The following is a 12,997-nucleotide window of genomic DNA, read 5'->3' as shown; positions in this document are numbered from 1 at the left end:
TCCCCCGCTGCCGGTCTCCTGGGCTGCCTCAGCCCTTAGGAACCCACACCCTGGAGCACAGACCCTGCCAGTGAGCCACAGCACACATAAAGGGTCCTGATTGGTGGGGGAAGGGGATGTCACAGACACATGTCACTTTGATTCAGTGCCTGCAGATCAATGTGTGAGATGCAAGCGGATGCAAGCTGTGAAATAAACAAATCAATATTTCTCAAGAGGCGCAGTTCTGTACACATGCCAGCATCCTAGAGCACTGCCTTACATGCATGGGACAAAAGGCTGCAGTGTGATACAATACATGGCCCTGATGCTATTTGTACTACAGTAGAGTATGTTGCTATTATTGCAACACTGCCAAATATGCCCACTCAGTTGTAAGCCTGTGTTTTTTGCAGTATTGTACACAGATGGTACAGCTGACAAGGCTACATAACATATGCAATTTACATAAAACATCACTATTACTCATAGATGCTTACCACCAAATTGCAAGCTTTTTTAGCATGGCTGCCCTCAGAAGGAATCAAACTTCTAGTCTTGTCACTCATCATGACACACTCTGCCTACTCACCTAAAAGACTGCCATGTACTGATTATTACAAGGGCCTTTGACATTTGTTGTAATTTTCTCTCTCTTTGTTATCCTGTTCCGATTCTTCCATACTGTTTTCATTCAATTGAAGCAGACATGACACAGAAACAATAAAAAAAAAGAAAGAGCAAAAGAGTTCGACAAAACAGAAGCAGCAGGGATTAGAGAAGCAAGGGGGGTTACTTAAGGACTTCCTGTTTCCACAGTTGTGTGACGAATCCCAAAGTTGAATCCCTATTGCATGCAACACACACAGGATTGTGCTCTGATGAGAGCAAAATCTCTTGACAGGAAAACAAGGGGATATAGAGTGCACGCTCAGATGAGAGGGTACGCTGTCTAACCATGTAAAGAAAAAAGGGTTTAAAATTCACAGAGTGATGAGTGCAAACAGTACGTGAATAGGTTAACAAAGTATGTTCTAAATTAAATTATGTCAAGAGGCAAAGAAGACAACATCTTTGTACTAAAGGCAGACTGCTGAATAGCTTTGAAGCTAGCTATCATATCATATATACTGTAGCTATCGTTTCTCGACAGGTTTATCACCATCAAACTGCAAATGAAAAACAAAAACACACAAATCAATGGGATGCAAAAACAAGCACACAAAGAATATAACTTATTTATGACTCCTAAATGCGCTTCATTTTCAATAACCTTGGTTGATTATCAGGCAATAATAATTATAAGCCAATAATAATTTGCCAACAACACATTAATGAAAAGCAACTTCCCCAAAACCCTGAGAAAAAAAGAGTTGCTGTCTTACCAGGTCTCATCGTTTTTGAACTCAAGCTCCCCGTAGGTGTCTTCAAAGTCCTCCCCTCCTCCTTTGGCAAGTCCCTCCACGGTGCGATAAGGCACAATGACCGTCCCCCTTGCTCCAGAAGTCCTTAGCACTTTCACTTCCATAATACGGATGCTCTCACTGACGTGCACTGAGTTGCTCTCAAAGGTGAAGATGCCCGAATGATCGTCATCCAGAATGGTCACAGTGGCCACAGTGGGGAAGCCCAGCATGGCCTTTGGGTACGGGAGACTGTTGGCGGACAGCACCTCGTCCTCAGTCTCCAGGACACGCAGATTACTGAGGCGCACGAAAAAGTGCTCGTCCTCTTCAAAGATGTCGTCATCTATGATGCCAATGTTTATTTCCTTGAACATCTCTCCTGGTTTGAACACTACTGTACCTTCTGTGAATTCATAGTCGGCCCCAGCGTTAGCCGAGCCGTCCTCTGTCTTATAATCCACGTAGATCGTCTTGTTGATGTCGCCACCCTTTCTGGCAATGGTCAGAATGGCGGCACCACAGTTCTCGAGGCACTGGTAGACAGCAGGCTCAAACGCAATTCGAGACACATACTCTTCTGGCTCCTCCACATGCACCTCCTGCACACTGACGCTCTTCTTTGCCTGCTCTGCAACGTGTTTCTTCAGGATATTTCCCGCCCCTGTCATCATGCGTGTAGCTTGGATGCGGTAGAAGGCACGGCTCTTTTGCTGGTGCGAGAGAGCATAGTAGTTGGCCATCTCAACCAGCTGATCCAACTCTTTCTCTGGGTGCTTCTGCTTCAGGTCTTTCAAGATGCGGATCATGTCACGCCGGGACTCATCCACCTCTTTGCTCTCGATCAAACCAATAAGATTGCTTGCTGCACCTCCGTCCATGAAGTGAGAGTTGACCATCTTGCCGTCCATCTCAATCCCCTTGGAGCGTTCAGTCTCCGTCTCGATGATGACACCCCTGTGCTTATCGGTGCGATACTTCTTGTGCATGAACTTGTAGAAGAGCAGTCGTCTGTCTGCTACCCAGGCAAGGAGTACGCATATGGGGAAGAAGGCCAGTGTGAGTAGACCCTCCCAGACCTGGACTACGTTGGGAGAAAAAACTGCCAGAATCATGTAGAGCCAGATGTAAGCAAAGATGCTCCAGCCTGCAGTGACAAAGAACACTCTGAGATGTTTGACCTTGCGTACCTCTCCTTGGGGAATAACAGATACACAGAGGCCAATGATGACAAACATATTGAAGGCTGCACTGCCGACAATTGTGGCGGGCCCAAGCTCACCAGATCTGAACTCATGTCCACAAACCTCAATTACAGAGAGCAGAATCTCAGGGGCAGACGAGCCCAAGGCCATGAGGGTGAGGTTCGAGACCGTTTCATTCCACACCCGGATCGTGGTGGTGGTTGTTTCCCCATTGGGCCTTTTGATGACAATTTCCCTCTCCTGGGAGGTGATGACCTCAATGGCCGCCATGAAGCGGTCGGCAATGATGGACACTCCGAGAAACATGTAGATCATTGCCACAAAATACACAATGACCCGTGCTATCTTGTCTCCCATGGAGGGATCCTCGGGATACCAGATGGGCAGGATGATCCCTGCATGACACTTGGAGTTTCCCGCGCAGGTTGCATTGCTGGGGCTGAGCAGAGGGCTCGGAGTGGTCCGGGCCTCTGTACAAAGGAAGGCTACAGCCACAGAGACCAGCCCCAACCAGAGGCAGGCTGACGACCCTGGCTTTACAGGCCTTGAACCCTCCATGCACCCTTCTTCGTCTCAAGGGTCCTTACCACACTGACAGTCCCTCTGGGATCCAGCACTGGGCTGTGCTTTTTCTCCACCCACCACCTAAACATAACAGACAGAAACAAAAGAGATTATATGGATGTTATATTATACCTGTATTACAAGTAACAAAGAATTTATTCTCATATGATAGAAACAACATTCAGACAGGGACAACAGTGGTAAAACAATTGCATGATGTTGCTTTGTGTCTTTTTACTAGATAGATAAATGCATCTATTGCTCAATGAATATTTATTGTACTTACTTAATGCATTACTTATTAAACTTACCAAATGCCTTCACTTTTAGTCACATAATAATTCAATAATTAATGTATTTACATAATGGAATGGTTATCCAACCTTAGCGTACTTCCACATTGTTTTAAATCCCAAGTTTGAGGAGTAGTACAAGTGTATAAGACTGTGTGTTTGCATTTAACAAGGAGAAACAAACTGTGGCTAAAGCAAGAAAATAATTTCTCAATTTTATGAGTGCAAGAATTCAAATTATCCCACTATCCTTCTGAAAGACCTCAATGAGTTTCTGCCTCCTTTACAAACAGCATAGTCAGGAGACCTTTATGTTATCTATGAGCCATGCTTAGAGGTCTGTAAACCACTATGTGAACAATGTAGATAACATTAGTTTAATAAAATCATAGCCTGTGGGCACATTTCCAATCATAAAGTTTATTTTTAGTTTAGATGTGGATATGTGCTCCCAATAATGTGGATTTGAGCGTGATTGTCTGAAATCTCAGGGGTAATACACAGCTCTGAACCAAACAGCTCACTCAGCAGGCATGCAATGTTGCCAAACTAAGCACTGTCCAAAATGTCGCATTGGCAAAAAAACAGCAGAGGGGAGGCAGGAGACCGTCAAGAGGCAAACTCAAACAAAGGGTACAGATGTCCCATCCAAATTCATTATATACTGAGCCCTAAATGCACACTTACCACTTCCGTAAGAAAGAGCAGCATAACAATAACAATGCAGACATTGTCCGAATTCATAAAAGCTCAGGCTAAGCATCTTACGCACCTCTTCAGCTATTATGAGATAGGACTTGGCAATTCTTTTGATGCTAACAGCTGAGGCCAGAGGCAATGGGAGCATGAGGAACAGTTACCACCACAAACTTAGAAGATGTGAGCTGCTGTAAGACATAACACAGGGGATTTATTATAGACGTACCTGTGATTATTTTAGTGGGTCAGGAGAATGGGTGGGGCCTCTCTGCAGCCTCCACCACACCTTTGGGCCCCTGAGACACACAGGCAGTTTAGTCTGAATTAAAATTATTTCTTCAGAGAGATACAGACTGTGTAAGTTAATCATTCTGTCCTGAATTCACTGGAGGATTACAATTTTTTATTACTGCCACACTTGTTTCCCTTTGCTTTTGTTGAGCTAAATGTAGTTCGAGTCTTTCTACATTTTGTACTTAAAAGTGCATTCTTGTGTTGTGATTCATGGTTAAAAGGTTGATTACCTCTGGGACCACCCACACTAAAATGTGTACAGTATGCACTCTATGGCACTTTAAGACACTTTAAGGCACTTTGGATAAAAGCATCCATTAAATGGCATATGTTATGCTGTGTAATGCAAATTTCTTATTTGATTTAACTCTTACACAGTATAATGGATCTGAAGACTTAAAAATAACTCCAACTAACTCCCAGGTGATATTTTTGAAACTGATATCTATCATCCAGACGGACCACTGGCCAGTTTGGATAGCTGACAGCATTTTCAGTGGAGGTGTGGATAGTCAAACAGAAGATGGCATATTTGAAGCACTCACACCAATTTAAAAGCCAAATATTGTCTCTGGAACCAGAGCAGTGTCAACACACACCTAATGTCTGCAAAAAAACTGGCGAAGTTTCTATCAACGTCTTGTGTGCAAACTCAGGCATGAGCAAAACCAATTAATCTATTCTAGAATAAATTATTCCTAATATTTCTAATTTAATGGTTCATTACAAATAATTGCATCACTGGCAGTATCATTATGATGTCTTTTGAGGTATCATAACCTCAATAACATTCAGAAATGTCTTTCCAAATGTGCTTTTTTTAGAGGTGATAAAACTTAAAAATGGAGGATATCTCAGCTCGAAATGAAATTGCTCAGATGTTAAAAAAAGATGTTGATTGCAGAGCAGCACACTGATCTGGAGGATAGAAAAGAAGATGACAGCAAACGACAGTAGAAGCAGGAGACAAGGAACTTAAATTTAACTGAATCAGCAGAGCCATTTATATGGACAGGACCCAGCTATGCAATCCCTGTGAGAACCGACAGCACTGAGCACAAACAAAAACAACAGGGAAATAATTGAGTGACAAAGTTGTAACTTAATGAGAGAAAAGTTGATTCTGAAAACTATGGATTTTGCAGTGGTTTGGACTTTCGAATCAGTTTGAAAGACACACAAACTCACCTACAAAAGTCAACTTTTAGTAATGAAGAAAATGTGCACAATGCTCAAATTACAGTCATAAACCTCTATCAACGTGCTATAAATGACTTTTATCTGAAAATACAAAAAACTGGAAAACTGACAGCAGGGATACATTTTTGAAGGCACCGGGAGGCTAAGGGAAGTGCATCTTCCTGTTTTAGAATCACAGCAGCACTGCTGACCTGCCAGCTTCTCCCTGTCTTTTTTATTGCATGGTGGCTAGCTAGGGTGGATGGGCAGAAACTGCAATGAGGCAGAAATAGATGAAGCATCCAGAATTTAGAGGCTAGAGAGCCTCTCAGTATGTTACAACCTAGGGACGGGAATGATTAAATGACTAGTCATTTAATTGTTAGGTGATATATCCAATCCACAATCCAAAGTGTTGAGTCAAAATCAGCTCACGTTTTATATTAACTAAAATTATGTCATCATCTGTAACCTGGGTCAATCTCGCTATTTTTAGACTAGTCATTTAAAAAGCAACATGTTTTAGGATTACTCCATTAATCCTGCAATGAATTAATGTTTTGCCCAATTGGGGCATAGGAAATAAGCTGTAAACACAACATTGACTTACTATCACCTTAAGTTGATATGGTGAACTCATTGGCAAACAGTTGCCTCTATTTACACATCCAGCACGGAGTAACATTAACATTCATTTGGAGGTGTGTTTCTGTCCACCTGAAGAATGTAAATCCAATATTAACTCTTCGTTTTGCTCTGTTTTGGTCTACATCGACTTCTGAGGGAAATATCTGGCTCTTTAGTGGCTACATTCTCCATTATGTTCACCAGTTTGTTTGTCTACTGTATGGTGCTGGAAATGTAATGTAGCCTACAGTCGGTTTTCAGAGCTTTTTTGCTTAAAACAGCTGCCTGCTACATATGAAAACGACACTATGGGAGCAGTGAGAGTGAACTAAAACATTCAAGATGTAGTCCAGAAAACTAATACAATGATCTGAAAGAAGCTACAAAGCTCAGTGGAGCTGAGGGGAGGTGGGTGATAATTGTCTGTGGTTTCATCGCTACAAATGAGATCTTTCACATACAGGTAGTCATGTGATCCTTTGTTAATATAAAAATACTGATTACAGCAGCTTTAAATGAGCTGAAATTTCCTATCCTTCCAACACTTCAATGTGATTTCCTGCAGCTTTAATGCAGACACTTGGAGACTCTTGTGTCTCCATGTGTGAATGTGTGTTGTTAGAGTATGGAAGGAGGGCAGTGATGAAAAGAGTAAATGTGCTCAGTCAGCCTACCCTGGATAAACAGAGGTACAACAACATGGCAAACAAGCCAAATACCCATAAATCCAAGAGCAAACTACAAGAGTGACACAGAGAATTTTAAAGATATAAGACCATACTGTAAAACTGGGCAGAGGGAGTCAATTGCCTGCTAACTACCTCCTGCCTTGTCCCATTAGACATATAAATTTCACAAGCTGAATAAAATCATGCTCAGAAAGATTATTTTGTAATTGTAAACTATAGCTGTGCTCATTTCCAGGTCTTCCAAAAGACACATTAGATACTTGCACTTGCTCTAAGTAGTAGTTTTAATCATTTTAAAATGTGATAAATGTATTCCATGTGCATGTAGAAATTAATTCCTCACCCTTGAATTTCACCTCAGTTAAGCCCTTATATTGCTATAGTACCACCACCACTTCCTGTACTGTTAGCTTCATTAATATTACTACCAAAAGCATTACTATACTGCCTGTACTAAAGCTAATAATACTGCTACCGACTACTACCACTACTGTCACATTACTACTACTACTTCTACTACTCCACCATTACTACTTCTACTAATCTTGTTAATACAACTACCATGGCCTGAAAGGACAAAAGGCTGTTAAAGAGGTATAAAATTACATTTATACAGTATTCATTTGCAACAGCATATATGTTTTGAAAGAAATGTAATCTTATTGCGTTTTTTATCAACATACTGAGGAAATGTTGTTAATTAAAGTATCTAGCAAGTAGCAAAACAGTTTTCATTTTTTTCCCACAATACCCACTCTTGCAATACAATATCCGTTGCATTACTGAACTTTTTTAGGTCACGTTCAGGCACTCACAGCACTTGGTTAAGGTTTGGAAAAGATGGTGGTTTTGGTTCAAAAAGAAAAAGTCTGCAGTGACAGCAAGAAACACAATGTATTTACTGTATTGGCATTTAACTGACACCCCGATCTTTCCCTAACATTAACCAAAGTGCTTTTGACTCCTTTCTTTTGAAACCTGCTTTCTGGTGTCAAAGTCCTGCGCTTCGTCCATAAGGTACAAAAATGTTGCACTTCCACAAAAAAACATTGCCTGTGAACATAATCCATGCAGCAGTTACCTTTCCCAACACCACATCATTGGGAAAACAAATTAGTGTTAATTTAGAAATTAAAAAGAAATCTAGAAATTAAATTAATTTAATTTCTAGGAAATTAAATTAATTTAATTTCTAGGAGAGAAAGTCGTCCATAAAGTTGGACGATTTAAAAAAAAATCATAATGAAAGCTGCACCGGATAATACACCCTGACTTAAAAGCCCCGCCTGCCTTACACCTGATGTTAACGTGTGATCTGTATCGGGATACATTATCTGGATAATTACATTTGATCCCATTGGATTTAGACCTGGTATTAATAAGCGTTCTCTTTATCTTGATTCTGCCCGCACTGTGATCAGATCTCAATATACAAATTAGTTAGGCAGGGCTGGCAGAGCTGTCAACAAAAATGGCACTCTCCAGATCAAGAAAACCAATGGAGCCATTGATGCACGTGAGGAAAGACTTTATAGCTTCTGCTACTGCATGTAGTTTTTGTTAGGAAACTTAAGCCAGAAAGAAGAGGTGGAGTTAGGTGGCCTTTTAACTAACTGGGTGGATTTTTTTCTTAAGAATAATGTCATGTGTATGAATTGCTTTTACACCAGTCCACCTCCAGATTTACACCAGATATGATGTCCAGATACAGATTGTATGTTTACGCCAGTTTTAAACTAGGTCTTAGTCCCTAGAAGCCCCCGAAAAATGCTGGAACCTACAATTCCCATAATGCAACTCCATAGTGTGGTGCACTGGATGGTCGCAGCTAGATGGTAACCCTGGATTTGCAAAAATCTGCGATTGTACGTGTTGTTTCTTCATTGTGCGCATTACTAAACCCAACCTAGTACTTTTATTGCCTAAACCTAACAAAGTAGTATTGTTGCCTAAAGACGGTGTAGTCCCTCATTCGTCCAGGAGTGTTCTATCGTAGAAAAGGTTTCAGTCGTAGTCATCTGGACACTGTTTTCAGAATCAAGACGTTTCGGCTCCCATCCGGAAGTCATTCTCAATTGAGAATTGAGATTGTTGCCTAAACCTAAATCTTGCAAGAATTTCCACAAATCCAGGGTTACCATCTAGACAGGACAGCATTGGATCCTCCCTGACTGGTAAATGCCCGCTACACATCCCCAGTCTCTAACACAGGCTTTCTGCTACAAACGCAATCTGAGATAACCCGTGACGAGTAAACTGAACTCCTGAGCTGAATGAGTGAAATCAATAAAACGCCCCTTTCACAAAATCTTAACATTGTTAATATAGCCAATAGGGATGGAATGATTGATTGAATGAGAAACCCTTTAAGAAACACATACTGTAGTCTTAAGAAATAATGTAAAGCTCATTAAATGATTACATTTAAGCACTCAGACAGTTCAGGTGTATGAACTCACAAGGATTTTGTATTTGAATAATTGATTTTCTATCTCAACACAAATTGCATGAGGTGCAACGATTCCATTTCCCTATGTGTACCAACATTAGAACCATGACCCCTAAATTAGTAGCTACACAAAACAATTTGCATACTAATTACTGTTTTAAGGACTGTATTTTGCATTTTCACTGTAGGGATGAACTGTCTCTGGAGTCTAATCATTACTGTTCAACAGCCACCAAAAAGTATTAAAATTAACTGAAAAAGAGAAAGTTGTTCACAAAAACTTCACAGGAACTTAAGAGCCATATTGCAACTGACATATCTAAATTAAGGGGGAAGTTCAGCTTTGACATATTTCAATTAAATCCAACACTGACCTCTTCAACCACAAATAGTTGAGGGTGAACCCACTTAAATTGCATTTACACAACTTTTAACCAATTTTGTCTTTCAGAAAATATAAGGAAGCAGAACTCAGTCATATTTATTAAATCAAATATCACAGAATCTTTGACTCAATATTTATAATGCACTGACATATGTCATGCAGTATTATTATCATTATTATTATTATTAAGTTCAGAAAAAGTCAATATTTCAGCCATGTAAAAATATTAACATGACAGTAAAAATCCCAAAATATATCTAGTTTCATATGTCAATGTTGATATTACAATTTATTAATACACTATCTCCCAGCTAATAAAGCATACCAATGAAAATTCATTAACAAAAGGCGGTTGGACTTATTTTTTAAAGGAGATACCAGTGCAAATATTCTTACACTGAATCTATAAGTATATTGTAACAAATTTCAAAATGAAACATACAAAGTCAAAACAATATCATCATCATCAGGGGACGCCCTCATTTAAGCCCAAACGGATTAACTTCCTTTAGGGTTAGGAGATTTTCGGCATTTTTACCCCAATGAGAGGGAATCACTATCAGCTAATATAGCAAAATTAAGAATTATATAAAATGTGTCATCAATAACTGAGTGAATAAAATGTTTACATTCCTTTGTTATCAGGGAGGAACCTCCAAGAAACCAGCTGCCCAACATAAAGGTCTAAACATTTGATCAATGGCCAATATCTCAAAGAACTATTGGTCTTAGAGCCAAGTCGATTAATTGCTTAGTCAATGGACAGAAAATGAATCGCCAACTATATTGCTAACCAATTCATTGTTTCAGGATTTTTTTTTAAAGCGAATGAATATTTTCCTGTTTTCTTCTGATATTAAACTGAATGTCTTCATATAGATTGTCGGACAGACCAAACAAGCTATTTAAATAGCCTATGTCAACCCTGACTTTTGGAAATTGTGATTTATTTATTTTCTTGGTGCTTTTTTGAATATTTTCTGAGATTTTATGGGCCAAACGATTAACAGATTAATCGATAAAATAATCAAACAGATAGTTGCAGCCTTAATCAGTCTGACTCTGGATGACTTACGCCTCTAAGATAGTGGATTTTAATGAGAAAAGCACACATTAAGGTTTGATTTCGTGCATCTTGAAGTGATCACCATGCCCACCCTCCTATGTTTCCTGACTGATGCAGACAGCATTATGGCTGAGACAGTTGCTGAGAGCAGAGAGCGGCTGGTCTGCTCACAGATCTCCTTCCCTTTCCCTATTTTTGGAAGAGGGTCTTGTTTAAGGAGGCTATTTGAGATGCGCGTAAACATGGACTCAGCAGACACACGGAGAGCCTCAGCTGTTGCTGATTAATCATCATAAGGCCGTTTCGCTCACTATACCGATGTCAGTGCTACCTGAGCGGGGAATCCCTGCTGGAGCACCCATAGGCCCGCACGATAACTTATAGGGTGCGTAAAGGCCTACGTGCGTGTAAAGACTCACAGAGAACATACGAGCCTATATGATCTCCTTTCTGAAACTATACCCATTACCTACCTCAGGAAACACTTGTCTCCCAAATCAACTCCAGTGGCAAGCCATGCAGGAGACGCCAAAAGACACAAGCAGAAGCTAAAGATTCAAATATAAAAACTGGAGATCCAGGTGTTCGGCCAATCAGCAGCAGGACGGGTTCGGCAGCCTGTAACAACCGGTATCCGATACTTGCGGTGACAGACGCCAATTATTGTAATGGCACACCCATTAGATGATATCACGAATCCATTTCAGCCCGTTGCAATGGATCATATCTGCACAATGATGAGGAGCAATGGGAGCGGATAGAGGGGTTAAAACCCGGGCAGAATGAAGCGCTCCGGAGTGACGGACCACATCCAGCTCACATCGACTGTATTTGCAGCTACATGGATCTTGAAATGCAATATGGTTTCTATAATCTGTCATTTCACTAGAAAGCCTGTGTCTTGCTGTTTATCACTGATGGTGTGCCGGGTTGCATCACTCATTAAAACGCTGATTATTTAATATCACTGAGTTTGCATCATGGCGTTAGTAACCTACCTGGATTTGTGTTCTGGCGAGTTTATGTGGAGACTGCGAAATAGCTCCTGTCCAACCCCTTTATTACTGTTTTGCCGTTCAGATCAGCCTGCCAACAGTCTCAATATATTCTCGCTGTTTGGATCTCTTGAGTCAAACGTGCTCCTCAGACCAAAATCCTCCGGTGAAGCCACTGTGTCGTCCTCATGTACGGAGAGGCAGGTCCCCAGCCTGCTCGGTATTGGCGATTGGATCAAACCGGCCAGAGGTGATCGCCTTTCGTCCTCTCCTGCCTTGGCGCCCTCCTCCCCAGATCCTCCCTGTCTGACGGATTGACCGGGTCGCAAAGCTGTCAATGACGAGGGAGGAGGAGGAGGGGGGGGGGTCGGTATTTTAAGATAAGAGATGGATCTTCTGAGCCCGTCCGCACGGCTCTCCCTCCTCTTGCAAGCCGTGAATCAGCGCTCTCCTCCTCCCCCTCTCTCCGCTGCGATAGCACGGGAAATCTATGATGTCGGTCTTGTAGGTAAGCACTGCCGGGAAGTTCCTCTTTCGCGGCTGTCTTCTCTACAGAAACGCCACACTGCAATTTATATTAAACACTGTCTTACATTAGAAACGCGCTCAGCTTTGCACATCGGTTTTTAAGTTACCAGGGCTGTCTGCTGGACTTTGCGCACCATCGGAATGAGATTTGTGTCCTCTGCGCGGACTGCAAGTCAGTTTCTGGAGCTTACAATGCTGGAGATGCGCTTTATGTATGATTTGTCATACTCAGACAATTGTTATTAATATTAGGCCTATTCTCACGAGCGGGTGAGGTGTGAAATGGTTGCGCCCTCCGCCCCCCCCTTTTTTACAAGTCACACAGACAGACTCGGTTAGGCGCGCAACTACGTCACCATCGGCTGAGAGAAGAAACCTGCACCACAAACCATGAATATCATCCAGGCCCACAGCCCACCATGACCACAACAGGAGGGAGGGAGGAGAGGAGCAAAAACCTTATAATTAAAGTATCACCCACTTTACCTATAAAAAACTAAGTATGTCTGCCCTGGTGGCCAGATGCTGCTGAATCAAGACACAGAAATAAGTGACAGCAGGAAGATGATCACTGAGTCACTGCCATTTATTCTGGCCACATGCCACACACACACACACACACACACACACACACACACACAC

The 12,997-nt window shown here is 41.4% G+C and overlaps 1 protein-coding gene across 4 annotated transcripts in view; it reads right to left on the bottom strand.

Annotated features, from left to right (window-relative positions):
• Positions 1-12,592, bottom strand: part of slc8a3 (solute carrier family 8 member 3) — a 115,716-nt gene extending 103,124 nt beyond the window's left edge. The window contains exons 1-3 of one of the 4 annotated variants that reach the window (XM_044167423.1): positions 11,831-12,592; positions 4,370-4,439; positions 1,365-3,232 (exon numbers count right to left, since the gene is read on the bottom strand). In XM_044167423.1, the coding sequence (XP_044023358.1) occupies positions 1,365-3,145 (1,781 nt within the window). In that variant the 5' untranslated portion in view covers positions 3,146-3,232; positions 4,370-4,439; positions 11,831-12,592. Of the gene's footprint in view, positions 1-1,364; positions 3,233-4,369; positions 4,440-11,830 lie in introns of those variants that run through there. The other 3 variants (XM_044167421.1, XM_044167424.1, XM_044167426.1) reach the window with 3 other exon arrangements.
• Between the last annotated feature and the right edge of the window lie 405 nt (positions 12,593-12,997).

This window comes from Siniperca chuatsi, linkage group LG15, assembly GCF_020085105.1.
Source record: "Siniperca chuatsi isolate FFG_IHB_CAS linkage group LG15, ASM2008510v1, whole genome shotgun sequence".
In the NCBI taxonomy this organism is placed as follows: Eukaryota; Metazoa; Chordata; class Actinopteri; order Centrarchiformes; family Sinipercidae; genus Siniperca; species Siniperca chuatsi.
This window is presented reverse-complemented; position numbering and strand designations above follow the sequence as displayed.